This window comes from Coenobita brevimanus, chromosome 64 (assembly GCF_032717465.1).
Source record: "Coenobita brevimanus isolate Jiangsu-jjx chromosome 64, ASM3271746v2, whole genome shotgun sequence".
Taxonomy (NCBI): Eukaryota; Metazoa; Arthropoda; class Malacostraca; order Decapoda; family Coenobitidae; genus Coenobita; species Coenobita brevimanus.
In genome coordinates this window covers 10,436,269-10,463,300 of record NC_137017.1, presented here as the reverse complement: position 1 = coordinate 10,463,300, position 27,032 = coordinate 10,436,269, and the positions used below count along the sequence as shown (strand labels likewise).

Genomic DNA, 27,032 nt, shown 5'->3' with positions numbered 1-27,032 from the left:
TATTGCACTGGGGTGGCCGACCATAATTGCTAGAAACTTTTTGGCAGGTTTTCCTGGTCATCCTACTAGACCCACGTTCAAATCCATGCTGGGGCAGGGAACAGTTTAAGGATTTGAATTTCATGTACAGCAGACTTTACCAATCTACCAGAAGACCCGTCGACATGTCGTAAAAATACCCCCACTAATACCAATACATCAGTCCTGTATGAGACTGCCCTAGGATGTATTCAATATGGACGGTGGGTGTTAGCGCCGACGTGGTAACATGTAGAGGTGTTTGATATGTAGGAGGACTACTGGGGCTTGGAGCAGGCTGTGAAGTCTATGCCCAGAGTCGAGCACATAAAAAAAGAGAGAGGAATACTAAATGATGATATTGGAAGAAAATGGATGGAAACTACTTTGCAAATAAGATATTATTTTGGAATGAGGAAAAAAAATGTACAAAAAAGGATGACGACAAGTATGAAAGTGTGAAGGATGAAAGCATAAGAATACTATACTAACAAAGGAATGGAAGTATGGAGCAGATGGAAAGAATGTTTTGCAAGGCTTGAAATGTTAAGAAATTCTGAAATTCATGCTTTTTCTCCAGCAAAGATCCTGTTCACTATTAGGAATGTTTAATCTTCATGTTTCAATACTACTTTCCATGCTATGGGGGGAAGGGGCATCAGAATGGAAATCTGGCAGTAACCCCACCCCCCAACCAATAACTGCCATTTCTCCATCTTGAATGCCACATTGTAACATCAGATTTACACTAGAATACTGTAAAGTGAAGGTTACAAAAAGAGTGCTATGAAACGGATGTGGATCATAGCATTAACTTTTTCTGCCACAGAACTATGTGAAATATGGCTGCTGCAAGATGACAAAAATCTGAGTAAAGTTGACCTCTTCAGCCTGATGACACTATTTCATTCTTGCCAGCTACAGGTTAAGCTTCGGAAAGACTTCTCTAACTTGAGTGACTTCATTAAACCCTTCTATATGAGAGATATTTCCTAGGTAACCTAAAACCATCTGGAGGTATCATGAATAGTAATAAAAAAATCACCAGATTAGCTGTAGCAGTGGCAGTAGCTGTAACTCCAGGTTCATGTGGAATGTAAATCCAACATGACTAAAGGCTGAATCTGCTCCCCTCCTGCAGTCCATCATCCCCTTTTCAGGGGATAGGAAGGAAGTTGAGGGGCATTTGCATAACCAGGCAGCAGACACATCCATCAATGTCAGTGCCACCATGCTAAGGCACCCTTAGATAACTCTGTCACCAGGCTGAAGGGGTAGAAGTATCAGATCTAAAGATCTCACTATCAGCTTCCAACAGTTGCTCCTTCTTAGGCCATGGAGAGTATGTAAGAGCCATAGAATTATCTTTTGTCTGCCAATGATAGATGGGGCATAAACTACAAAAAGATAATCATCAAGGCCTGGTAAAGTTGTGAAAAAACTATAGATCTCACCATTAGTTGCCTCCAACAGCTCCTCTTTAGTCCATCCATGTTCAGCCATTAGTAATGAGGTGTAGTAGACCACATGTTGGTGAGGCTGGTCTGCATTGAAATTGCGTAGTGCTCGGATGTACTATGGTAAACAAAATACTTTATTAGGCAGTCATACTTTTAAACAGGATTATTTTGACACAACTATGTTTGACAAAATTACTTTATACAGGACTAAGTTACATGGGAATATTTTAGTTTTCTTCACTATCAATCATCATCATCATCATCATCTAGACCTGTTTTCCCACCTAAGGATTGGGTGAGGTAGGACAAGAATAACTTTTGTTAGAAATATTTTAGACAAGAATATTTATTCAAGAAGAGTCAGAAATATTTCAGACAGGAGTATTTATAACAAAAATATTTTAAAGAGCAGCCAATACAAGTTTCATAGCAATGAGTGCTTGACATTCCCTTCCTCTGAAAGCCAACTCAGCAGCATTGAAGTTAAAAGAGTACAGTGTATTCATGTCCAAATCACTTTTAAATTTAACGTCAGTTTGACAACCACCTTCTCTCAGTCAACAAAGTAATATTAAAGTGAAAAAAGCACAGTATATTCACTCTGACTATGGCCAACTGTATTATCCACAGTGTCGCCAACACTGATGCCAACGCAAATGCCGATGATGCAGCCACCATCACTCTCACCACCACCACCATCACCATCCCAACCTCAAAAAAAAAAAAAAAAAAAAAAAAAAAAAAAAAAAAAAACTATCAATAGAATCCAACCTCATTTTCCCAGCCAAGGATGTTGTGAGATGGGGTTCACAAAAAAAAAAAAAAAAAAAAAAAAAAAAAAAAAAAAAACTATCAACAGCATGCCCAATTAAGCAGGTCACACTCACGTTCACTCACCAGTTGAGCTCCCAGAAACCAGACTCCACTTCATGACACCACTATTCACACTTAAATATTTAATATTACCTATCCAACTACATTACATCACAAAGACTTTAAAGCAACTCACTGCATCTTTTAATATATCAAAGCGTTTTGGATCAATGGTGAAGGTGGTCATGCGTTCCATTATCTTCTCCACCAGCACATGTTGCTTGTCATTGTACCCCTTCACTTGCAGCTGAAAAGAGTATGGGTACATGAAAATCATCTCATCATCATCATCATCAATATCATCATCACTCTCACTGAAGAGATAGGCTGGTGAAGGTTACTGCACCCCTTCACTTGAATCTGAAAATTTTACAAAAAAATATACCATACATCATCATCATCATCACCATTAACATCATCATTATTACAACCTTCATTATCACCTAAGAGATGTAGTGATTCTTGCTGCTGTTATGGCCCTTGGCTCATCTGAACATGAACCTAGTAGACTGAAGACTGAAACTGCCTTCACCTCCAGTCCACCAATCTCTTTTTGGGGATAAGAGAGGAGCTGAGGGATGTCTTATCTGTATAACTGGACAACAGAGCTAAGTTATATAACCAAATGTCACCTTGTGATCTAGTAGGTTAAAGTCCCTGAATTGCAAGTGGCCAATAAAGATTCACATTCACGCAGCAACTGAGTTTACTGCTGATACACACTAATGACACTCAAAGGAAAGCAGTTGCTCACCCTAACCCTAAATGTTGCAATTAAGTTGCTTCGCCCAACCCTTGCATTCCAGATGGGGTACCAGCTATACAGATCTGCCTCTGTTATCAACGGGAGTTACATTTCTAAGATGTCGCTGATACACATATCTTGTCAATACTGAGTTTCTGATAGTCACCTTTATTTAAGCATCATATAATTCCTATGTAGCCACTCATATGTTATGTTAACATGATTTTTGATGATTAAAAAGGAATTCCTTTCTACATACTACTCCACTAAAGGCCTCTCATTTGCACTGAATACTTGTTCAGCTACAGGCACTAGGAATACTGTACTGTTATTCATTAATGGCAACAGAGATGCGTAGATGTAAATGAGTAAAGGTGAAAGAAAATGACTAGCTGTGTACGAACAGTAACAAAAAAGATAGGTTGGCACTGCCTGGTGTATATTTACGTAAACATTTTATTATTTTCCACAGAGTGAGCAACAGACACTACGAATATTTTGTTATTTATTAAAAGTGAAAATGAGATGCACAAGTTAGATGGAAATGAGCAGCAACACACGCAGTCAATTAACTTCTTACAATGTCCGCAAAAAGTATAGAGTGCCCCTCATAGAAATCAATGGGAAAAAACGTTCTCATCACAGCCCCTATGCCTTGTTACTGTTTCTTTTTTTAACACATTTTTGACTTTCCAGGCCAAAACCCAAGCCTTTTCTTCAGCACTGAGGATGACGGGAGTCATCTGGGTGTAACAGTGCAAAAACTGCAGTGCCAACAAGCTAACATGCGAAAACAGAGGGTAGTGGTACAGAAGAATGTGGCACTAATGCACCCTCAAAGGCAGCTCAAAGAGCAGTGAGGCAGGAACTGAAGGTCATCTTGTTTTCCTGGCGTGTCCCTGCGTTCCAAACGTATTACAGTTCTGGTCAGCTGCGAGACCACGCTGCAAACCGCAAAAACTTAAGAGCGCTTTTTCCCATTGATTTCTATGGAAGGCGCTCTATACTTTCTGCAAACACTGTATGTATGGCAACAAAGAAGACAGGCTGGCACTGACTGGTGCATATTTGAGAAAACATTTTACCAGTTTCCACAGAAGGAACTATAGACACCATGAATACAGTAAACTCCCGATTATCCATCACGGCACTACCCGGCATACATTATCTGGCTTGGCTAATGGCTGAATTAAATTTTTATCTGGCAGAAAGCATAAAATCTTTGACACTACCCTGCATGAAGGACCCTTCCTTCTGGCTAAAAGCACATTATTATCCTGCATGAGACAGTTGATGTCATCAAACATCCAGCAACAATCACAAAAAAAGAAAATAAATAAAATACACAAAAAGAATGGAGTTACACTGTACATGTACTGTAATAGGAAATGGGTGAAGTGTTGAGGGGGGGGAGGGAGGGAGGGGGGGAGGATTGACGGTTGGTGGGCCTAGCAGCTCATGAGGTGTTTGGTGGTGGGTAGGGAGGGGAGATGCAGTGGTTGGGAGTAGAAGAGTTTTGACTGGCTAAGGCAGGGGAAGGAGAATTCTAATGCAGAGTTTTCATTGGCTCGCAGCAGGAAGGTGGATGTTCTCTTACTCCACTTTATTCCTCCGCTGCTATGGTGTCGATATTCAAACAAATCTACACTGCACTCTATGTCTCTTCCAAAACATAATTATTATTAAATGGCAATGTTGTGATGGGTTTCCCTCCAAAAACCTGGCTGGCCTTCTAGTGCTGCAGTGGCTTTCTGACACATCATGCTGCTGGCCCCTCCTCTCCTCTCGGGTAAGTACTACTTACGGTGTTCTGAAGAGTACATTACTGCATTGTACAAGTGACTGTTGGATTCTGCTAAGGCACCAATGAAAGTGTATTGGAAAGAAAAGTCAATTAAATTTTGTTACTAAACAATAAGAGTTGATAAAAATGTGTTATTTTACTATGCAGAATAATCATGCTACAAATGAATCGTTAACACAATATGTAAAATCATTCAGACAACTCTTCTTTCCCATGTGAAGTTTGTTCTTGCAACTATGAGACAAAAGTTTTGTTGTGTTGTGTGTGGCAGAGTGCTAGAATTCTGATCGAAGAAAGTACAGTATGGTGTATACAGTAGAGTACAGTAGTGAAGCATGCTTCATTTTATTCGTTTTTTTCTGTTTTCTTGATGCTCTGATTGGTTATTTTGGGTGTTACTGTACACTACTCTCCAACAATGTCTACATCACCACCACCATCATCATCACAACTATCAACATGAAATGTGTTTCTGTACATACGATTACAGTGTACTTGAAAGTAAACACAGTATTTCCATATTAGGAACGTCTTTCAGCTGATTTTCAATGATTTAAAGTGTTTATAATGTGCGTTATACAGTACATGTAGTGCTGAGTGAAAGAAAACAGGTCTCCCGGCTGGGGGGACTAATGATATTATCTCCAATGACAGCATGAAATTGCTTCTGTACATACAATTATAGTGCACTTAACAGTACATTACAGCATTTTATTTTTAGGAATGTCCATTAGCTGCTTTTTGACATTTTAAAGCATTCTGCAGGGGTTAGACAGTGGATCAGTGTTAAGGGTTGGGGGGTTTGGGGCCACTAGGAGGGACTTTTGCATAACCAGGCATTTTGACAGTATACTTCAGGCCTCACTATTACGGACTAATTGGGGCCCAAGCCATTCTGAAAAAAGGGCAATTCCAATAAAAGAGACATGTGGACTTCCCCGTTAACCTGGACTTTTTCCGATATATAGGACATTAATCTGGATCACACCAACGGTTTTTAAACTGTTTTCACTACTACTGCAGTACTGTACTGTATTATACCTTCACTACAATAATCAAATGGTATAATATATATATACAGTAATAATACTGTACTTTACACTGACAGACATGTCTTTTGTTTACCTTCTTGTGGCGAACAAAGCTGAAGTGGTTAGGTAGTCCGGATTGCTTCTGGCTTTATAGGACTTTTTCCGATATATAGGAATTTAGTCTGGTAGCTCCTCGATTCCGATAAAAGCGAATTCCAGTCCACTGAAGTCCGTTATATTGAGGTCTTACTGTATTATGCCAGATAATCAAGAGTTTATAGTATCTTGTTATTTACTAAAAGTGAGAGGAGATGCACAGATGGAAATGGGTACAGCTGAAAGTATGTGACTGGCAGGTTGGTAAGAAGACTCTGCCAGTGACATTTCCAGCTGGGGGGGAAAAAAAAAAAAAAAAAATCCTGTTCATGACGAGGGAACACTGTACTCTTTTTATCTGAACTTAGTCCAAATTTTCATCCTTCACAGCTTATTTCATGTAGCTCAATTACAGAAAAAAACAAAACTGTGGCCCTACATTCCTTGAAGAAAACTTCTTGTTTAAAGCAGTAGTCATGTGCTAAAATCTTGCTACAGCACAGCATTCAAGATGGAAGGATGTTAACTTTAGGTCAAGTTATGAAGGGGGGGGGGGGCATCATTTCTTTAACAATTTATCTTACATATTGTACCTTATTATTCTGCTGTATCCTTTTAATCATTTTATACTGACAATATTGCAAAAACGACAACTTATGCAAGAATATTGTACTGTACCTGTTTCAGGCATTAGCTTCTAAAAAAAAGAGGGGCTAGGAAGCCTCGTGAACTCCCACAATCCGATGATGTACAATTTTAGCTTATTCTTACTTATGCTCTTCAATTATATTTAACTTCGGAAAAACCTTGTGTACTGATTTTTTTTTTTTTTTTTTTAAATTCAAGGAAGAGATATGTAAGAAGGTATGGATGAGTGAAACTGTGCCTGCACATTCGGACATGTGCATTTCAAACCTAGGGAGCGGTGGAGTATTCAGACTAGTGATGCAACATCTGTTCAGATTGTGAGAATGTTCCCCAATTTCTTTTGTTCACTGTACCAGGTTGTCAGTTATCGATGTACTGGATATCCAGATAAGCCTGTACTAACATTTTTGTAAAGGTTTGGTTAAGGGAAGACTCAAATAGTTAACTAAAACGTGCCACTAGGAAGTACCAATATCGCTACTACCGGTACTTTTCAAAAGCGGTAACATTATCACAACTACCAGTACTATTTTCAACCAGTACCGTTATTGCTACCAACAGCACTTTAAAAGTACAGTTTGTCCACCTCTGTGAAATAATAAAAGACATCATAATGAAGTGGATAACTGACAAGATTGTGCAACCCTAAGATTATCAGTATGGCCACACTTGCTGCAGGATAGGTAGTTCAACAGTACATTATGTGAGCAATAAATGATAACCATTCTTAAGATTTAAATCCTTACTGCCACATCTGAATGGAGTTTTTTGAGAAAGGTGCTACTAGGATGCCTCCTTAACTAGAGCGACTACATGCCACGTAGACTCACTGTAAGGTCATATTTGAAGTTGGAGTGGCAGTTAGGCTATATGAGCAATGAAACCCAATCACCCCTCAGATTTAAACCATTACTGTCCACATCTGACTAGAGTTCATTAAGGAAAAGGTGTTAAGAACATCTCATTAAAAAAAAAAAAAAAAACACACACACACACACACAGACATACTCACCGTGAGGCCATACTTTGTGTTGGAAAGACAGTAAGTTAGGCCAGCCAACTCAGCTGCATACGTGTACTCTGTCAGGGCATCTCTAAACAGCTGTGCGAACATGTGAAGCAAATTGGTGTGAAGGGGATCCAAATATGCCAACGGGCTGTGCAAAGCAGAGGATAAAATAATAAAAATATTAATAATAATAATAATAATAATAATAACAAAACAATAATAATACAGTAATACCCCAGTTTAACAATGTAATTGGTAATGTAAAAACCCATCATTAAGGAAAAGTATCGTATATCGGGATAGTTTTAACATGTAATGAGATGCGTTTTTCAGCTTTAGGTTCTCCCCCTAACCAAGTCCAAAACCCACCACAAAAGTGATCACGTGGGCAGCCATTACGATGAGCGTGCACTAGCGGCGAGAGACAGGCGGAAAATGGGGAGGATGCAGCAGCGCTCTATCGGACGTCAGAGGAATGATGCGCCACAACAATGCTCTCCTGCACTGCGCGCAGCAAGTTCAAATTACGGGCGGGGATTTTTTTTTTTTTCTTTGTTTCTTTTTTTTTTTTTTTGGGGGGGGGGGGACCATTTTGGGAATATTGGATCCCAGGACGATTATGTCCGGGTAGTGGGGATGTTCGGATATTGGGCGTCCGGATATTAGAGTGATTACTGTATATATATATATATATAAAGAGAGACACTATGTATACATACATGTATACAGTATATATACTACACTGCCAGCTGATGGACCAAACTCTCATTCATTCACCATTTAAGCCCCCAGAATCTGACTCAATCTCACAAGGATAATCACCCACATTTACTTGATTTACGTTGCATAACAGCTTGAGCCAATTTAGTGACTACCACATGGCTAAAAATGACAGGGGTGCCAGACCCTTGTCATACACTCCTCTCTACAAAACTCTTCCAAACAAGATTGATCCACTGTCAGTTTCCTAGCCTCATTAATCTACATACCTGAATGCTCAAACACTTATCTATCATATTTACCCACCTTCTTCTTGGACTATAAACCATCCTACCACCTTCCACCTTGCCCACATACACCCTTTTCACCAGTGGCGTACCTGAGGGGAGGGGGTGGTAGGGGGTGTTTGAAACTGCCCCCCGGGCCCCCAAGTGAGGGGGACCCCCAAAAGACTTAAAAATTTATAAGCATTTTTATTAATATTTAAAAATATATATATTTATCATCCCGACAATCCCAGCTAAGATATTAGATAAGTTTTAAGAACTATGGGGGCTAGGGTCTGTGTGGGGCCCCCTCCTGGAGGGGGGCCCCACAAAGAACCTAGCCCCCTGGGCCACCAAATCTCTAGGTACGCCCCTGTTTTTCACCATCCTACTAACACCCACTCTCTCCACATGTCTACACCAACTAAGCATACTGTACTCTCTTCTATCCTGTGTTCAGATGTCACTATTCCACATCTTTTACAAATCACATTATTCCTTGTTACAGCATCTCTAGACCACAAAAATTCAAAAGGTTAAACATGAAAAATAACTTACCTGAATCATCATCACAATCATCATCAAGACCGTTCTGACCACTCATGGACTGAGTAAGGTAGGGACAAGAAAGTAAGAAAAATGATAAAAATAGAACTATCGATAGCAGGGCCAATTAAATGGGCCACACTCTCAGTCACTCACCATTCCAGCCCCTGGAAATCTGGCTCTATCTAAAAGGCTTTAGCATCCACATTTCCATGCTTCTCATCACATATTAGCTACAATCAATCTGATAACTATTATTTCACCAAGTAAAAACAATGGTTCCACACCACTGTCATACACTCCACTACACAAGATCTGTTCGAGAAGTATCTGGCCATAGGCTCTAAAAAAAATAAACAGCTAACATGTTGAGCTAGGACACTAATCCCCCTCAAAGTAGACACCTTCTGACTTGACACACATAGCCCAGTGTTTTTTCCACAGCATGAATCAGTTTTCAAAGGTGGTTTTTGATATCTCCTGCATGTGTTTTGCCGCATTTGTCATGATCTCTTCTCTTGCCTCAAATCGGGAACTCTTCAGCTGAGTTTTGAACTTGGGGAATAAACAAGTCACATGGAGCCATGTTTGGTGAGTACGGAGGCTGCCAGACCTGTGGGATGTTGTGTTTATCCAAAAATTCCTGAACCAGTTGAGAGGAATGGATGGGGGGGTTGTTATGGTGCAGTTTGCAACTTTCTGCTTTCCAATCAGTCGTTTGGAGAGCAGAAACTGTGTCATGAAGATGACGTATAACATGTTTGTCGACAATCTGACTTTCTGGTGTGTATTCGTGATGTACAACATTACAGTGGGGGGGGAGGGGAGTCAACATATGAGTGCACATTGCCTGCTGCGGATCTGTTGTGCTTATTTTGAATGAGGCAACCCTGCATACTTCCACTGGGATGACTGTGCTTTGGTTTCTGAGGTATGCCCATACACTCAAGTTTCATCTACAGTGATAACAATCTTCAGAAAGTCTGGACTGGGATTTACACACTCCAACATATTTTAAGCAACGATCATCTGAGAAGAGATCATGATGAATGCAACAAAGCACCTGCAGGAGATACTGAAAACTGACTTTGAAAAATGTTTCAGGCTGTGGACAGAATGCTGGGCTACACGTGTCAAGTCAGATGGGGCCTGCTTTGAGGGGGATTAGTGTCCTAGCTCAACAGGTCAGCTGTTCTGTTCATCTTTTATTCAAAAGGCTGACCAGAAAATAGTCACTCACCTGAATAACTCTGTGTATATCACACATTTAGGAAGCTTGAATTCATCATCTTGTTTGAACCAGACACGGGCCAGTGGTGTTTCACTCACCATCACTGGTAAGCTGCTCACCTCCTGTCCAATAGGTAGATAAAAATTAGCCCCCTGAGTCCAGTGATGTCTTCCATATCACAGTAAGCCTTTGTCCACAGTGGTACCGGTACTTGACAATGTCGGCTTTATTTTTTTTGTGCATGAATAAACCATAACAAAATCCACTAGTTTAATCTGTATTTGGGGGCAATCCAACCAAATCTTTTATTAAATCATCTCAAAATATATTTTACACATGCAAACTGCAATGTCTGCTGAGGCTCTACAGCATTATAATGAATTTTAGGCCATTATGTTGCTAAATTATGACAATGGGAGCCCTATCTTAGGGGACTGTTACTACGTGGAAATTCACTTCTCACTGGTGCCCATGTAATGTAACCCCCATAAAAAGCAAAGGGCTTGCTATATGCTACTGTTACCCCCAGATGATTTTCTTTAATTTTGGACAGACTTTTCAAACTGTTGTTCTTGTGTCAACAAGCACATCTGACTGTGAACCCGGTGGGCTGCAGGCTGAAGCTGCTTTTCTTCAGTCCACTATTTATCCTCTTTTGGGGGACAGGGTGAGAGCTGTGGGACATTTCTATAACTGTATAACAAAGTAGCTCTGCCACCTGGTTATGTAGATGTCACTGTAAAGGCATCCCTTTCCAGGACCTTTTCAAACTATAAGGGTTATGAATAGCCTTCCTTAATCCCTTCCTTGCCAAAAAATTCCCTCTAGCTGAAAAAATCATCTGTAAGAATCAAGCATTAAATATAAAAGATGTCATTGTAGTAAACTGATTAAATAATTATGTAACCATTACCCCACTGAGCCCAGGGATGTCTGTCATTTTATTCCTGCCATCTTCTGACAATTCCATTCAGCATATGATACACTCTTGGAATTGGGGGGGTTAGATACAGCCTTAATAAACCTCTTAAACATGAAAGGCCTTTCCCAAATTTATCAAAATTGCCTGGTAAAGATGGGAATATGCTAAAAAAGATGTTATCTGGGTTCACAACATTAAACATTTCATATATTGTTAAGAGACATCCTCTAAGATGGTCTGGCCATGTAGAGAGGATGGAAAATGAGAGTCTGGCTAAAAGAGTATATGTGAGTAGGATAGAAGGGGAGAGAAGGAGGGGAAGACCAAGGATGAGGAGGAGGAGGAAGGATGGAGTGGAAGAGTATATAATGGAGGGGGGTGTGAAGTTGGAGAAAGAGGGAGCAGGCAAATGGCAAAGGAGAGAATGACGTAGAGGCGATATGTTTATGGCCTCCTCCCCTTACCGGATTGAGGCATCTTGCAATAAACAGATCATTCCATCTTCAGCCAAGAGGTGAAATATTTGGTGAGTTTTTTTTCGTTTTCATTTTCGTTTTTAAAGGCTCCAACATGCTTGCATGTGTCGGCCTTGGTCACCTAATGGCGGCTCTCCACGCTGCACGATCCATTGCAGCCTCCCTGTTCAGTCCCTTAACCCTAAGGTCACACTTAATGACCTCATCCCATGTCTTTCTCGGTCTACCCCTCATAACCCCACCCCCAATATAAACACTTCTCACCTTCCTCACCCAATTATCATCCCCCATCCTCTCCACATGTCCAAACCACCTCAATCTACCTCTCCTCATCACAACACCAATACACTCCGGTCCCATCCTACCTCTCAACTCTTCCATTGTAAACCCAGCCCCTCCAGGCCTTGGACGCAGGGACGCACTGCACATCCACCTAATCATTGTCATTTCTGTACGTCTGAGCCGGCGAATATCTTCCTCCTTCACTGCCCAGGTCTCACTGCCATACAGCATTACACTCCTAACACATGCTGCATACAAAGACCCCTTAGCACGTAGGGAGAGCCCTCTCAAGGTCAGGAGAGGCAAGAGCTCCCTGCACTTCTTCCAACCACTTCTCACCCTAGCCACAGAAGCACACAACAGCCCCACCTCCAGCACACAACATGTCTCCCAAATAACAAAACTCTTCCACACACACTCAAGAGATTCACCAGCAAGTTCAATCCTTTCACGCCTGACAATCTCCACCTGCTCACCCCGGCATGCCGTACACATAAAATCAGCATTATCTCGCAGTCTACCTCTGATACCACTACATCTCTTATGCACCCATTTATCACACACACCGCACAAGATGGAATTACTTCCCACGCCCTCGTGGCAAACAGCACATGGCCACTCTCCCTCGTCTTTGACAGTACTGTACCGCCACCAACCCTAGATATCATCACTTTTGTTTTATCTGCATTTACCCTTAAACCCTTTTGCCCCATACCATCTCTCCACTTCCTAAACCTTTCCTCCGCCTCCCTTTCATCCTCAGCAATCAACACCAAATCATCAGCATACAACAACTCCCACGGGAGTCCGTTTCTAAAGTCACGTGAAAGGGCTTCAAGTACCATGATAAACAACATGGGACTCAAGACTGACCCCTGATGCACACCAACATTCACGGAAAACTCATCACTCAAATCACCATTCACTCTCACCTGGGTGTGAGCACCCACAGACATGGCCATAACCACCCTAACCAGCCACTCCTCCAAGCCAAGCTTTCTCATTGCCCACTTCACCACCTCTCTAGGGACTCTGTCAAAGGCCTATTCCAAATCAACAAAAACAAAATAAAGATCCCTTCTCCTACCAATATATTTTTCCTGAAGCTGTCGAACAATGAATATGGCATCAGTGGTCCCCCTACCTGGCATAAACCCAAACTGCATCTCATCAATATTCACTCTTTCTCTAATCATACCTTCTAAAACTCTCTCCATTACCTTCATTATCTGACCTAAAAGCTTTATACCTCTATAATTTCCTCTTTCCAGGGCATCACTCTTCCCTTTATACACATTTACAATTACACTCTTCAGCCAATCATCTGGGACAACACACTCATAAATAATCCTATTTATCAGGTCGGTGACTAAATTCATCCCTGTATCGCCTGAGGCCTTCAACATTTCGGCAGTCAACCCAGACACACCTGCTGCCTTCCCCACCCTCATCCTGCCTATTGCCTCACTCACAGTAGCAGTATCAATCAAAGGCCAAGGGCCAGACACTGGATCTGCTGGCTCCAAACCTTCCCTGTACCAGTCAAACTCCTCATTCAACAACCGGTTATAATGCTCTCTCCATGCATCTTTAATATCCTCACTGTTCACCACTACCCTTCCTTCATCATTCTTCACACACTGCTCACCTATGATATCCCGATTATCCCTCTTCACCTGACCTGCCACCCTAAATATATTTTTCCTTTCCCCATGATTTAGGTTATCAAGTAATTGTCTCTGTGACTCAGTCTTTGCCCTGTATAATCTAGCCCTACGCTTAGCAGCCAAATATTCCTCTTTGCTACCACCCTTCTTCCATTCCCGGAAAAGCCTTCTTTTCTCCTTAATTGCAGCTTCTACACCCTCATCCCACCACCAAGTTACTTTAGTCTTGGTGGTCCTCTTGTCCAGCCGCATGTTACATCAGTAACTCTCAAGAAATTGTTCTTGAGGGCTCTGTACTGTTCATTAACGCCTCTGTCTACAGCTCCCTGTTCAGCCACCACTCTCCTCAACTCGCTATAGAAGGCATCCCTTACTACTTGGTTTTTCAGCTTCCATATTTTCCTCCTAGGTACATAAGTCCTCTTTTTCATCACTTGTTCTTTAAGCACCATATCACATATCAATAGTTTATGCTGCTGCACACACTCCTCACTTCCTATAACTTTAACATCCCTCACTAACCTCCTATCGGCCCTCCTAACCAGAAAATAACCTATCTGACTGCTATTTCCCCCAGACTCATACGTAATTAACCTACTGTCTCTTTTCCTAAAATATGTGTTGCACACAATCATGTCCGTTGCCTTCCCAAACTCAAGTATCCTTTCCCCTTCTGCATTCCTTAGACCATACGCACATCCCCCATGCACTCCTTCATAACCTTGTGCTGTTTCACCTACATGACCATTTAAGTCCCCTCCCAAAATCACTATCTCATCATCCCACATACCACCCACTACACGTATTAAATCATCCCAAAATCTATCTTTCTCTGATTCATCCAATCCTGCCTGTGGAACATATGCCGATATAATCGCAGCTATCTTTCTTCCCAACAGAAATTTCACTACCAATATCCTATCGCTTACTCTCAAAACATTCATAACATATTCCACCCATTTCTCAGCAACCATCACACCAACTCCTCCATATCCGTCTACCCCCCCCTGCCAAAACAACTTATAGCAACAGTCCTTCCCAACAATCTTTCTGGCTGATCCACCCCTGTACCGGACTTCCTGCAAACACGCCACATCCACCCACCTCCTACTGAATGCCTCAATGACTTCCCCTGCTCTTCCCACATTTCATGAACCCACCCTCATCCCCATGGGTGATTTACTGTCCTCAGGCTTGCTTTGAAACTTATTTTGCTTTGTCATCTTCAGTATTAATAAAGGAGGACAGACACAGCATAGATCCCACTCACTGCACAGTCCCTGGTCCAGGCAATGGATCTGGGACCCCTAGCCCACCAGCTTACCAGTGGCTGTGGTAGTGGGCTCGGGGCACCCTGCCAGGACAGCTGCAGGGACACCCTCCAAGCACGTCTTGGCACTGCAACTATCCCGCCATTATACACCCACTGATAGGGCAGCCTCCTGGGGCGCTACTCCCAGGTTCGGGCCCCTCTCTATTGGGCGGAAGTGGCAGCCTGGGAACCGCAATGCCCTGTACCCTCTAGCACAGGCCCGAGCCCCATCTCGCCCTGGACCCACGATCTATGCTGGTGGAACTCCTGCCGCGCCTCCCCCCAGAAGTCCGCCACTAGGTAGCGGGGGCAAAGTTTTCTGGCCCCATGCCCTTGCTGGCGCCAACCCCTGTAACGTAGTGGGATACGTTGTGTGAAATGTAAAGTGCATGTGGTGTAGTGCATAGATAGTTAGAGGAAATGTTTGGGAGAGTATGCTGGTCTACTCTCCATGTTACTGTCACACTGAAAAGGTCAGCAAAGGGGGATGGTTAGATAGCTAGTGAAACAGGAGCTCCAGCTCTCCCTATCACCAGCATTCCCAATTCCCCTCGGGAGTACTACCCTGTTCGGCCTGTGCTACGGCCTCCTCCTACCTGGCAAAATATTATTACCTCCGTCAAGGAGGTTATGTTTTCACCACTGTCCGTTTGTTTGTTGGTTGGTTAGTTTGTGAGCAAGATTACACAAAAACTACTAGACGGACTTCCACGAAACTTGATAGAAGAATGGGCCTTGGCCCAGAATAGACTTCATTAAATTTTGGTGTCAATCCGGATAAAGGTGCAGATCCAGGAATTTTTTTTCACATTCTTTAACACTGCGAGATATGCCATAAATTTTTCGTAAATTTTTCAGTGAATATTGCATGGATGTTGATGGCGGAGTTATGAGCTCTACCACTCTAGTTTAGTCTGGGACTACATTATTGTTCAGATGAGTGGTGTCAGCATTGTACAGCTGGTCAGAAAATATAAGAATCTTTGTTGTCTTTGCACTTTTAAAAAGGAAGACATGTTTGTAAATAATTTCCTGTAACTTTTCACAAGAGAAATGGACAGCGAGAAAGGAAGGGAAAGAGTAAGGATTAGTGATGTGACCAATTCAATTTGCCAAACCCATATATCACCGATATTTGCATTCTTTCCAATACCAAACTGATAGAGATTTTTAGTCAATGTCAAAGTATATGATACAGACAGATGAAATACTGAAATGAACATAACTGAAGATTTCCTTCACTGTTTTGCCTGATTCTCTGTGAAACAGTGTTGTTTCCTTGACACTGTTTTCCAGCTTAATAAATAAGAGTCTTACTGAAAACCATTACAAGTTCAGAATTATAAATGAAATGGAGGGGGACAGGGCGACTTGGAGGCGATTTGTTTGTGGCCACCCCAAAAGGGATTGAGGCGTCTGGCAATAGATAGATAGATAGATAGGTGGGGGGGGGGGAAATGGGGAAGGTGAAAACAGTGAGCTGACCATGAGGTATACTGTGTACTAGTGGTGTGTAAGTGTTGTGACCATGTGGGTTTAAGTACAGTGGAATTTCGAATTTTGACGGTTTAGAATTCAGCGATTTGAATTTCGATGTGTTTTGGAGTGGTCCACTTACCTAATTTTTTGATGCAAAATCACGTTTTTCAATGCGCTCAGGGCCAGACTCCAACCAAAGCAAGCAAAGATAATATTTTTTATGTGAACCAAAACGCTAGAAGTGAAGGAAAATTATAAGAAAAAGTATGAGCCTAACCTAATATGTGACATGTGTCAAGAAGAGAATGAAAATCAACATCATTTATTCATATGTGAAGCATACAAAAATATGGTTCCGAGACAATTCACCATCAAGTCAACTGGCCATCAGATAATTCCCTGTCAAAACATGGACGATTCCATGTCAGGCCAGTGGGCACCCTGGATGATTCCCCGTCATTCTGTAAATATATTCAGGGGCATTTGTCTTCTTAGTGTAACAGGAAAAGTGTATGGTAGGATACTTATTGACAGAGTCAGGGAAATAACAGAGTAATTAGTTGGAGAAGAACAGGGTGGCTTTAGGAAGGGAAGAGGTTGTGTAGATCAGATATTCATTTTTACATCTTTAGTGGAAACGTTTCTATCTATCTATCTATCTATATACCTAGGCTGCTTCCCCCAAGGAAAGGGAGGTAGCCGAGACAGGACGACTCACTCTCCATTTACTCATCCATTCAAACACATTCATTCGCATCTTAGCCCCAAAGGGGAGAACGGACAGATCCTCACCGCACCACACCGCACAAGGGTCAACTGGGCAATGCAATCAGTGACATCCGCAGCAGGGCCCGACAGCAGAACTGGTTTACCCCTGCCACATCATAACAGACCCATCCCCTTACCCGCACCTGACCTGACTAGCTGATCAGACTTCTTTCCCTTCTCTAGAAACGTTTCCTGTCTGATCAGGAAACGTTTCTAGAGAAGGGAAAGAAGTTGTATGTGGCCATCATGGATTTGGAGACAGCATATGACAGGATGGATAGACAAGGATTGTGGAAAGTATTAAGAATATATGGAGTAGATGGGAATTTGTTGAATGCTGTGAAGAGTATGTATAATGGTGCTAAGGCTGCAGTGCGTGTGGATGGTGAACTGAGTGAATTTTTCTCTTTGAAGGTTGGGTTGAAACAGGGATGTGTCATGTCTCCAAGGTTGTTCAATCTGTACATGGATGGGGTAGTAAAAGAGGTACAAGGTAGGGTAGTGGATGTTGGAGTGGCCCTGGTGAGAGAGGGTAGTGTCTGGAAACTCCCTGTACTGTTGTTTGAAGATGATACTGTGTTGTTAAGTGAAGATGAAGGGGAGCTGCAAGGCTTGGTGGATGAGTCTGGGAGAGTGTGTAAGAAATGGAATCTAAAGGTGAATGTAGGGAAGAGTAAAGTGATGGTCTTTGAGAGAGGTGAAGTCAGTGAATGTACAGTGAGGTTGGATGGTAAGGAAACGGAAAATGTGAATGCGTTTAAGTACTTGGGGAGTGTGATGAATAAGGATGGAAGTTTGGAGGGTGAAGTGCTTGAAAGGGTACAAAAAGGAAGAAAGGTTGCTGGTTCCTTGAAAGCAATGCTAAGTAACGGAAGTGAGCATGAAAGTGAAAAAGTTACTACATGACAGTATTGTGATGCCAACTCAAACATATGGAAGTGAAGCTTGGACATTGTTGGAAGGACACAAGTCGAGAGTGAGAGCAGTGGAAATGAGTTATTTAAGCCTGTTGTGGCATATGGAGAGAGAGAGGCTGACAAATGAGGATATAAAGAAGCGTTGTGCTGTGGATGTGGATGTGAGAGGAAGCGTTAGGAGGAACACACTGAGGTGGTTTGGCCATGTGGAGAGGATGGAGGGTGAGAGACTGACAAGGAGAGTGTGTGAGAGAGGTGGAGAGGGGGAGACAGAGGGGGAGACCGAGGATGAGATGGAGGGATGAAGTGGAAAGGTATATGAGAGAGGGGGGTGTGAGTTGGGAGCAGGGCAGTGAAATGCCGGGGGACAGGCGATGTGGAAGTGATTTGTTTGTGGCCATCCCGTACAGGATTAAGGCATTTGGCAATAGACAGATAGATAGATTAAGCAGAACTACAGTTACTTAACCACAATTATAGTTCATAAAGTTTTCAGGGGGTGTGGGCAAAAAATCATGATTTTACATAGCTAGGTTTGGAGGCCCCAGACCCACACTAATTTTTCCCATAAGAAGTTCAGTTTAAATTTCGATGATTTGAATTTCGCGGTGATATTTTGGCACCCATGCCCAATGAAATCTGAAATTTCACTGTACATGAATAGTGTACATACAGAGTCAACAAAAGCACGAACTGCCCACAACAATTAATTCTTACATCCTTTATTTAGTTGTAATATTTGCAGTCACACTTTTCACTGGTGTGGCAATACTGTCAAAGAAGAGGGAGAGTGGCCACATAAAATTTGCCACAAGGACATGGGAAGTAATTTAATCGTGTGCAGTGTTTGTGATAAGTGGGTACACAAGAGATGTAGTGGTATTAGAGGTAGACTGCAAGATAATGCTGATTTCATGTGTGCAGTGTGTCAGGGAGAGCAGGTGGAGATTGTCAGGCATGAAAGGACTGATCTTGATGGTATGTCTCTCAAGCATGTGAGAAACTGCTTGCGTCGTCCAGTAACGAGCGGGTAAGATCAGGTTCGATGCTGCCAGCGTTGTCCAGTAACGAGCGGCTGACTTTTGCACCGCTACCCTAAGTATCGAATGGGTTAATACTCCGTATGTTTTAGTTCAAGCATTTCACCATTCAAGACAATGAACAGGACGATGTGGAGAAATAAGTGCTAGAATATATATGTTGGTAAAACAACCATTGAGTGTGACCTCAGGAATAAGGGACTACATAGGGAAGTTGCCAGAGATGGAGCACCATGGAGAGCCACCATTAGGTGATCAAGGCTGATGCATGCAAGCATGTTGGAGCCTTCAAAAACGAAATGAAACAAAACAATACCGATACAGATATCAAATGGCTTTGCTTGCCGATTTACAGTACTACCTAGGATATGATACGGGGACAGGTTGGAGGGGTATGTATAGAATGAACATTGTGTGAACTGAAGAAAGGTTGCCTTATGGTGCCGGACACCATGATTTTGAGGCAATTTGTCTGTGGCAACCCATCTGGGATTATGGCATCTGGAAAAAAAAATAAAATAAAAAATAAAAAAATAAAACTAACTTGGATATCCTTGTACAAGTCAAAGCAGGACGGAACAAATTCATTTTTCTTAGGCAACTGAAGTAGTTCATTTTCTGCCACATTTCTCCATTTCTCCAACAGCTCCGATGCCACATCTTCCATTTTGTAGCAGGTCCCATACCACTTCTCAGTGCAGGTGGCCTTCTCAGCTACTGCCTTGCCCACCACTGCAATTCTGAAACATTATCCCTTCTTACACAGCAATAGCTTTACACTCACTAATTCCTATGATACACTCTCAGCTAAATCATATGGCATTTGTTGGAACAGAAAACTAGAGGGTTAATGGTACCAGGATCAACCCTCTCAGGATCCTACACTCACTCTCAACTGAAAATAATCATTTGGTATTAGATGGTGCAGAATACCAGAGTTGTTCTGACCTTTAATTTAAAAGGTTAACTTATAATTGTCCAAATTATAAGCTGATAATGTGTTTCAAAATACTGTATCACAACTTTTCCATACAAATGGTATGTACAATAAATCTGGTCAGTTTGCAAATCAGCTTCATAAGCAGCAAGGGAACTTAGGGTGGTGGTGACTATCATCCACACACTAGATGTTGTGCAGCCTACCTCATCCTTCACCATTATCATTCCTCTTCTGTGTCTGCCCTCCTCTCTTCCTATATCTCCTATCTTTCTTGTCACTTTTTCTTACTTTTCTTTCCTTTTCAGGTGGCTTTACACTGAGTGACAATCTTAACACATTAACTGCTCTATACAGCCTGGGCTGCTCCAAGTGCGACTGCTCAATACAGCCCTGGCTGCGAGGGTGAATTTCAAATATAGTGCCATGGTGACCAAGGCCGACCCATGCAAGGATGTTTGAGCCTTCAAAACCGAAACTGAAACTGAAACTGAAAAAGAAAACCATACATTCCAATAGGGAATCGGACACTTCGATGTTCATCCACGACTTTACCTAGGTAAATATTGAGCTAATATTTCATTACTATATACTTTGGCATGTGTTTTCCCAATTCCTAAGACAAAATTTGGCCTTTGGGAAATTTCATTTTCACCCCTATGTCTGCGCACCACAGACACCTTCAAAAAACCGCCATGAGCAGTTAACAGATTAATGGTCTCCTGTAAGCCAGGAAACCATTTACAATGCTGGATGGTAACCATATAACCAACCCATATGTGTTCCCTACATGTCAGCAAGTGGGTTGGCAGAGGGTTAGTACCCCTCCCCATGAAACAACAAACTCAAAGACAAATGGCCACCCCTTACAGGATCATGGCATCTGGCTATGGACAGATAGATAGACAACTTTGACAAATAAATTCTTGGGTTGGTGGGGGCACTCACCAACCACTCACTTGATGTAGTGCTGCTCTCGGGTGCCTACCTTTTCCTCTCTTCCTATCTTCTTTCCATCCTTCCTCTTCTGTCTTTCTTTCTTCATTTTTTCCTCTTCCTTCTGTCTACAGGTGACTCTACACTGAGTGACAAGTCAAATAGTTTCCTGTACACCAGGAAACCATTTACTACACTGGATGGTAACCATATAACCAAATTATGCCTGGTGGTTTGATGGGTAATTAAGGTGCTCCAATCCGATTGAGCCTGTGCAGGTTTATATCCAAGGGATGAATAGGGTTTATTCCTCACATAATGCCACTCAGGGATGAGTGAGGCTGCTCACTCTCATCTTAAATGTCAGGACCAATTTGCCTAGCCCTGGGATCCTATGCTCCTCAAGGGGAAACACAGGAATACATGATGGATGAATGGATGGATCTTAATGTGGAGTTAAGAGCAAAAAGGAACAGAAAGAAGACATAATAAAGCAAGGTCTTTCAGCATCAATTCTTATGCAGAAACAACTTTACTTAATAAGGTAAAGAAGAATTACTTTAACACTACAGTTCTCTCAGCTAATTTTGGCCAAGATTCTCATCCTTTTGCCACTTAATGCAAATAATTCAGGGCCAGAAAAAGACTTTACATCTTTCCAATAACACTTCTTTGTGACTTGAATGATATTCTAGTGTTTATCTTCTGTTACAGATTAACTTTCAAACAGAGAGACATCAGTTTATGGCCAGGTTAAATGTAAAGGCTGGGGCTAGGGTACTCAGTCCATATATTGATGACAAGAGTAACAAGCTGCTCACCCTTGAGCGGTATTTTGTGGACACCCAAACCACACCTTGAATTATATCCATGTGGGCCACCTCTGGGTGGGATGCCTTCATTCATTTTACTGACAGGTACTGATATATTGACTACACAAAACAGTTACCACCTATCACAAGAGTTTTCAGGACTGCATGAAACCCACTGACTTGTCACTTAGTGTAAAGTTACCAGTAGGTTGCTCCACATCAAGCGAGTGGATTGTAGGCACCCCCATCTACCAGAGAACATTGAATCTGCTCACATGTGAAATGAGTCTAGGAAATAAAACAGCTTTAACCACTATACTCCATTTATGTCTCTTATTTCAGTCTTGCTGCCTTCAAACAATCTAGTTTGCTTAGGGGTGGCACTTAAAATTGGAGGAGTTAGATATAGCGTTCACTAACCCTTTCAGTTGAACACAGCCGTCTGGAGACAGCATTAATGAAATAAAAATACACCACTGGAGTGAAAGGGTTTATATAACTCTCTCTTCATCACTGTGGTAGCCTATGAAGCGGATAAGTGTGGATGCCTGTTCCTATGAGGTGGAGTCAAGATCCTGAAGGTTTAAACAGTGAGTGAATGAGTGTGTGGCCCATTCAACTGACCAGACTTTAGTTAGTTACTCTTATAATTTTTTCCACTGGCTCTCTAGACCCTATTTCATCCCATCCAAAGATGGGAAAAGTGGTATGGATGATGATGATGAATACTGTACAGTATGGATAAAGAGAGGACATAATATTCAGCCTGGTATGGACAAGTACCTTAAAAAAAAAAAAAAAAAAAAAAAAAAAAAAAAAAATCTTCTTGAAAATACAGATACTGTACTGTACATCACGATATCACTAGCAATACCATACTACATCTTTTAAAAGACAAAGTTCAGCATATTGTGATACTGTATAATGAAGACATCAGGTCAATTCTTGACATTATACAGTATTTGCATACTTTTGATGTGGTCCATCAGGGTCTACTTTTGATTTTTTTTTTTCCCCTCTGTTCTGTTATAAAAAAAAAACAAAAAACAAACAATAATAATAATCTTCCTTGTGGTAGGTGGGAGCGTTCACCATCCACCCACTCGATGTAGTGCTGCTCTTGGGTGTCTGCTCTGTCCTCTCCATCCTTCTTTCCTTCCATCCTCTTCTGTCTTTACTTTCATGAATTCTTTCCTCATCCCTCTGCCTACAGGTGACTTTACACTCCCCCTTGTCTTTCATTCCTTCATTCTTTCCTCTTCCTTCTGCCTGTGGGTGACCCTACACTGAGTGACAAGCCAAATGGTTTCCTGTACACCAGGAAGCCATTTACTAAACTGGATGGTAACCATATAACCAAATTTTGGCGCCTGGTGGTTTAGTAGGTAATTACAGCGCTCCAATCAGATTGAGCCGGTGCAGGTTTATATCCAAGAGGTGGCTGGGGTTTCTTGCTCACATAATGCCACTCAGGGATGAGTGAGGCTGGTCACTCTCATCTTAAATGTCAGGACCAACTTGCCTAGCCCCAGGCTCCTATGCTCCTTATGGGGCAATGTAGGACTGGATGATGAATGAATGAATGAATAATCGTCCCTTTGGAGGAAGTAACCAGTCAGTCTCACCTTAAATGCCTGGACTGCACAGCCTATCCCCAGGCCCCTACACTCTTGATATGCCAATACTAGAGTGGATGGTGGATGAAAGGATTCGTGAGGTAAGTACGGTACAATAAACAAGAGGAATTCAACTTAACTTTACAATATTTTAGAGCAAGTGTATTCCATGGAGGTGACACACATTCACACACCTGATGTTGTCTGGAGTCAGGTGACTGAGAACCATCTTGATAAGCTCTGGTTTGTACTCACTCAGGAGGTAACCACCACACAACACTTCTTCCAGTGGGTAATACTGGAAAAAAAATAAAAAAAATAAATAAATAAAAAACATATAATCTATTCACTTCAATTTGGTAACCATCATTCAATTCTTCTATATCCTATTTGATTGACCTGTGTAGCTGATATCTATGGGGCGACTAAGGTGTGTTTGTTTCGCAGCTGCTGATTGGCTGCCAATGACTTCACACCAGAAATTCAAAGCCTCATCAGACAACGGGACACACTGCGACACTCCCCAACACCCCATACACAAGACACCATACAACAAATACAAGAACTCAACACTCAAATAAACAGTAAAATATCAGAACAGCAAACACTAAACTGGAAAAATTACCTCCAAACACTTGACCACAAAACAAACATCAGCAAACTCTACAAAACACTAAACAGCATCACACTTTCCAACAGCAACAACACACAATCACACGCTGCCATCACAACAACAGACACCATACCCTCAAACAAACAACAAGCAAACTCTCTCATCAATCACTTTTCACAAGTCAGCCATCTAACCCCCCATCCGAAAGACCGACGTATCATCAGACGTAAGAGACAGTTCCCCACAGACCCAGACTACGCACCTTTCACTTACAACCAGACGAAGCACATCATTAACAACCTCAAGCACTCATCTGCCTGTGGACCAGACAACATAAGCAACATTCACCTTTAAACCTAGGACCACAAGGCATACAAGCACTCACCAACATATCAAACTACAGCTACTCACACAACATAATACCCAACATCTGGAAGCATGGCAATATCATCACTATCCCTAAACCCAACAAAGACCCCACGTTACCATCCTCACGTCGCCCCATCACACTCCTCTGCACCCCCTCCATAGTCACTGAACGACTGATACTACAACTAGTTACACCTCACATTCCCCTAGCCCAGTCACAACATGGCTTCAGGCCACTACACTCTACAAACACCCTTCTTACAGACCTTACACAGAGAGTTTTCGATGGCATGAATTCAGCTAGGCCACCACACAGAACACTCCTAGTCACACTAGACATTAGCAAAGCTTTTGATGCCATCACCCACCACAACCTCACAAACAAAATACTCAACATAAACATGCACAATAACACAAAAAGATGGCTGGCAAACTACTTAGCAGTGAGATGTGCACACGTAACATTTGCCAGTCAGTCTTCTAACATCAGAAACTTCACAAACGGCGTCCCCCAAGGATCTGTTTTGTCCCCTACACTCTTTAATCCATACATGCACGACATACCCACACCCCACACACCACAGATACACATAGCTTCCTATGCAGATGATATAACACTTACATGTACACACCAAAACTCAAACACAGCTGCACACATCATTCAACCTTACCTCAACAAACTACATGAATGGTTCACCACAAACAGGCTCAAAATAGCCCCAGCCAAAGCTACAGTTACTCTTCTCACAAACTGGACAGCAGAACATAGTCACATCCCACATCTCACCATAAACAACACTCCACCACCACACACACACACACAAAATCCTTGGTGTAACATACAATACATCAATGTCATTCAAACAACACATCACAAACATTAAAAATAAAATAACACCAAGACTCAATGCTCTGAGGTCACTTGCCCATACAGCATTCTGACACAATAAAGAAACCACCACCACAGTATACAAACAATACATACGTTCAGTGATGAATTATGCAAGCCCTGCCTGGTCTTCTAACCTCACCAAAACACACTACAACACCCTACAGACCATACAGAATAAGGCCCTAAAAATAATCACAGGCTGCACAGCTACTACACCCACAGACCACCTACATCAAGAAACCAAAGTCCTCAAGGTCAAGGATCACCTAGACATGAGAGGCACCCAGTTTCTTGCTGCAGCCTCCACAAACCCACAACATCCACTACAGTACATGGCAGCACATCCACACACACCAAGGAACATCAAAACAACACTCAGCACACGATACCATACACAAATACTGTCATCTCTCCCTCCTCGCCCACCTCAGACCAGCTTCCAGAAGCATATCCACACTCAGATCACTCGCCGCTCCATTCAGTCACTTAAAGACAACACACAGCTGCATGCACGGCCTCCTGACATCCACCCTTCTGAATCCTATCTTCCTTGTGAGGACAGGGTCCACTTGTCCAGGCTGAGATGTGGGCACCATCCAGCCCTCTTAAGCTACCAGAAGAGGCTGGATGACTCCGTCACTGATGCCTGTCCAGGATGCAACACAGCACCCCATACTATTAAGCACATTATGGAAGACTGCACTGCACACAATCAGCTACGCCAACAACACAACATACACTCTTTGAGAGCTCTGTGTGAAAGCCCGGTCTCGGCCATGGCCTTCCTAAGGGACTCGGGGCTGTTCGGCCAGACTGCCTAGGGAACAACTACTACTACTACTACTATCTACAGCTCTTCTTATTGTAAAACAAATATCGTAAACTGCGGTGAATTTGGGAGATTTTTTCGTGTTTTTATGTCATGTAATCAAGTTTTTAGTTCAATCCAAGATCTTAAGTATTGTATGTGGGGCTGGTCCACTAGGGTATCAATTCATAGCAGTAAAAATTTTTAAATGCTTCATACATAATTATAGCAAACATAGTAATGAGGTTCCGAATTTGTACTCAAACTTTGGTGAATTCGGACACACTGTACCTGTATAAATTCGTATATAAATAGAAAATGAATGCAGATGACTACCCTGGGTTCCCAGTTTAGTCTCCGCCATGTGTGGGGCCATTTCGAATGTTTTGGGGCTTTAAAAAAAAAAAAAAAAAAATGTTCTTCCAGTACAAAAATAATGTCACTCCCTGAGAAAATAAGCTAATGACTATAATGAGATATGAACACAATAGCACTATTTATTAATTTTTTGTTAAAATAAAACATATTAGAACACATGTAGGTAATATAAATCTAGCAACAAACTTTAGTTCTGTATATACTTAACAATAATTTCTGACTAATAATTTTTTCCTATGGAAGAACAATGGGAAATTAGTTAAAGGTGATGTTTATCATGATTATTTGTCTTTATCATTTTCTTGCTTGATTTTTCCCTATGATAAGGATCTCAATCTCCACCAGTTCTTTTCGTATATGT

At 41.9% G+C, this 27,032-nt stretch overlaps 1 protein-coding gene across 3 annotated transcripts in view; it reads right to left on the bottom strand.

The window, feature by feature from the left end:
- Positions 1 to 27,032, bottom strand: part of Ide (Insulin degrading metalloproteinase) — a 111,609-nt gene that overhangs the window by 23,588 nt on the left and 60,989 nt on the right. For 2 of the 3 annotated variants that reach the window (XM_080276195.1, XM_080276196.1), the window contains 6 exons: positions 23,806 to 23,909; positions 19,855 to 20,050; positions 10,457 to 10,569; positions 7,688 to 7,832; positions 2,488 to 2,598; positions 1,473 to 1,593 (listed from right to left, as the gene is read on the bottom strand). In XM_080276195.1, the coding sequence (XP_080132321.1) occupies positions 1,473 to 1,593; positions 2,488 to 2,598; positions 7,688 to 7,832; positions 10,457 to 10,569; positions 19,855 to 20,050; positions 23,806 to 23,909 (790 nt within the window). The remainder of the gene's footprint in view (positions 1 to 1,472; positions 1,594 to 2,487; positions 2,599 to 7,687; positions 7,833 to 10,456; positions 10,570 to 19,854; positions 20,051 to 23,805; positions 23,910 to 27,032) is intronic. The other variant, XM_080276197.1, reaches the window with a different exon arrangement.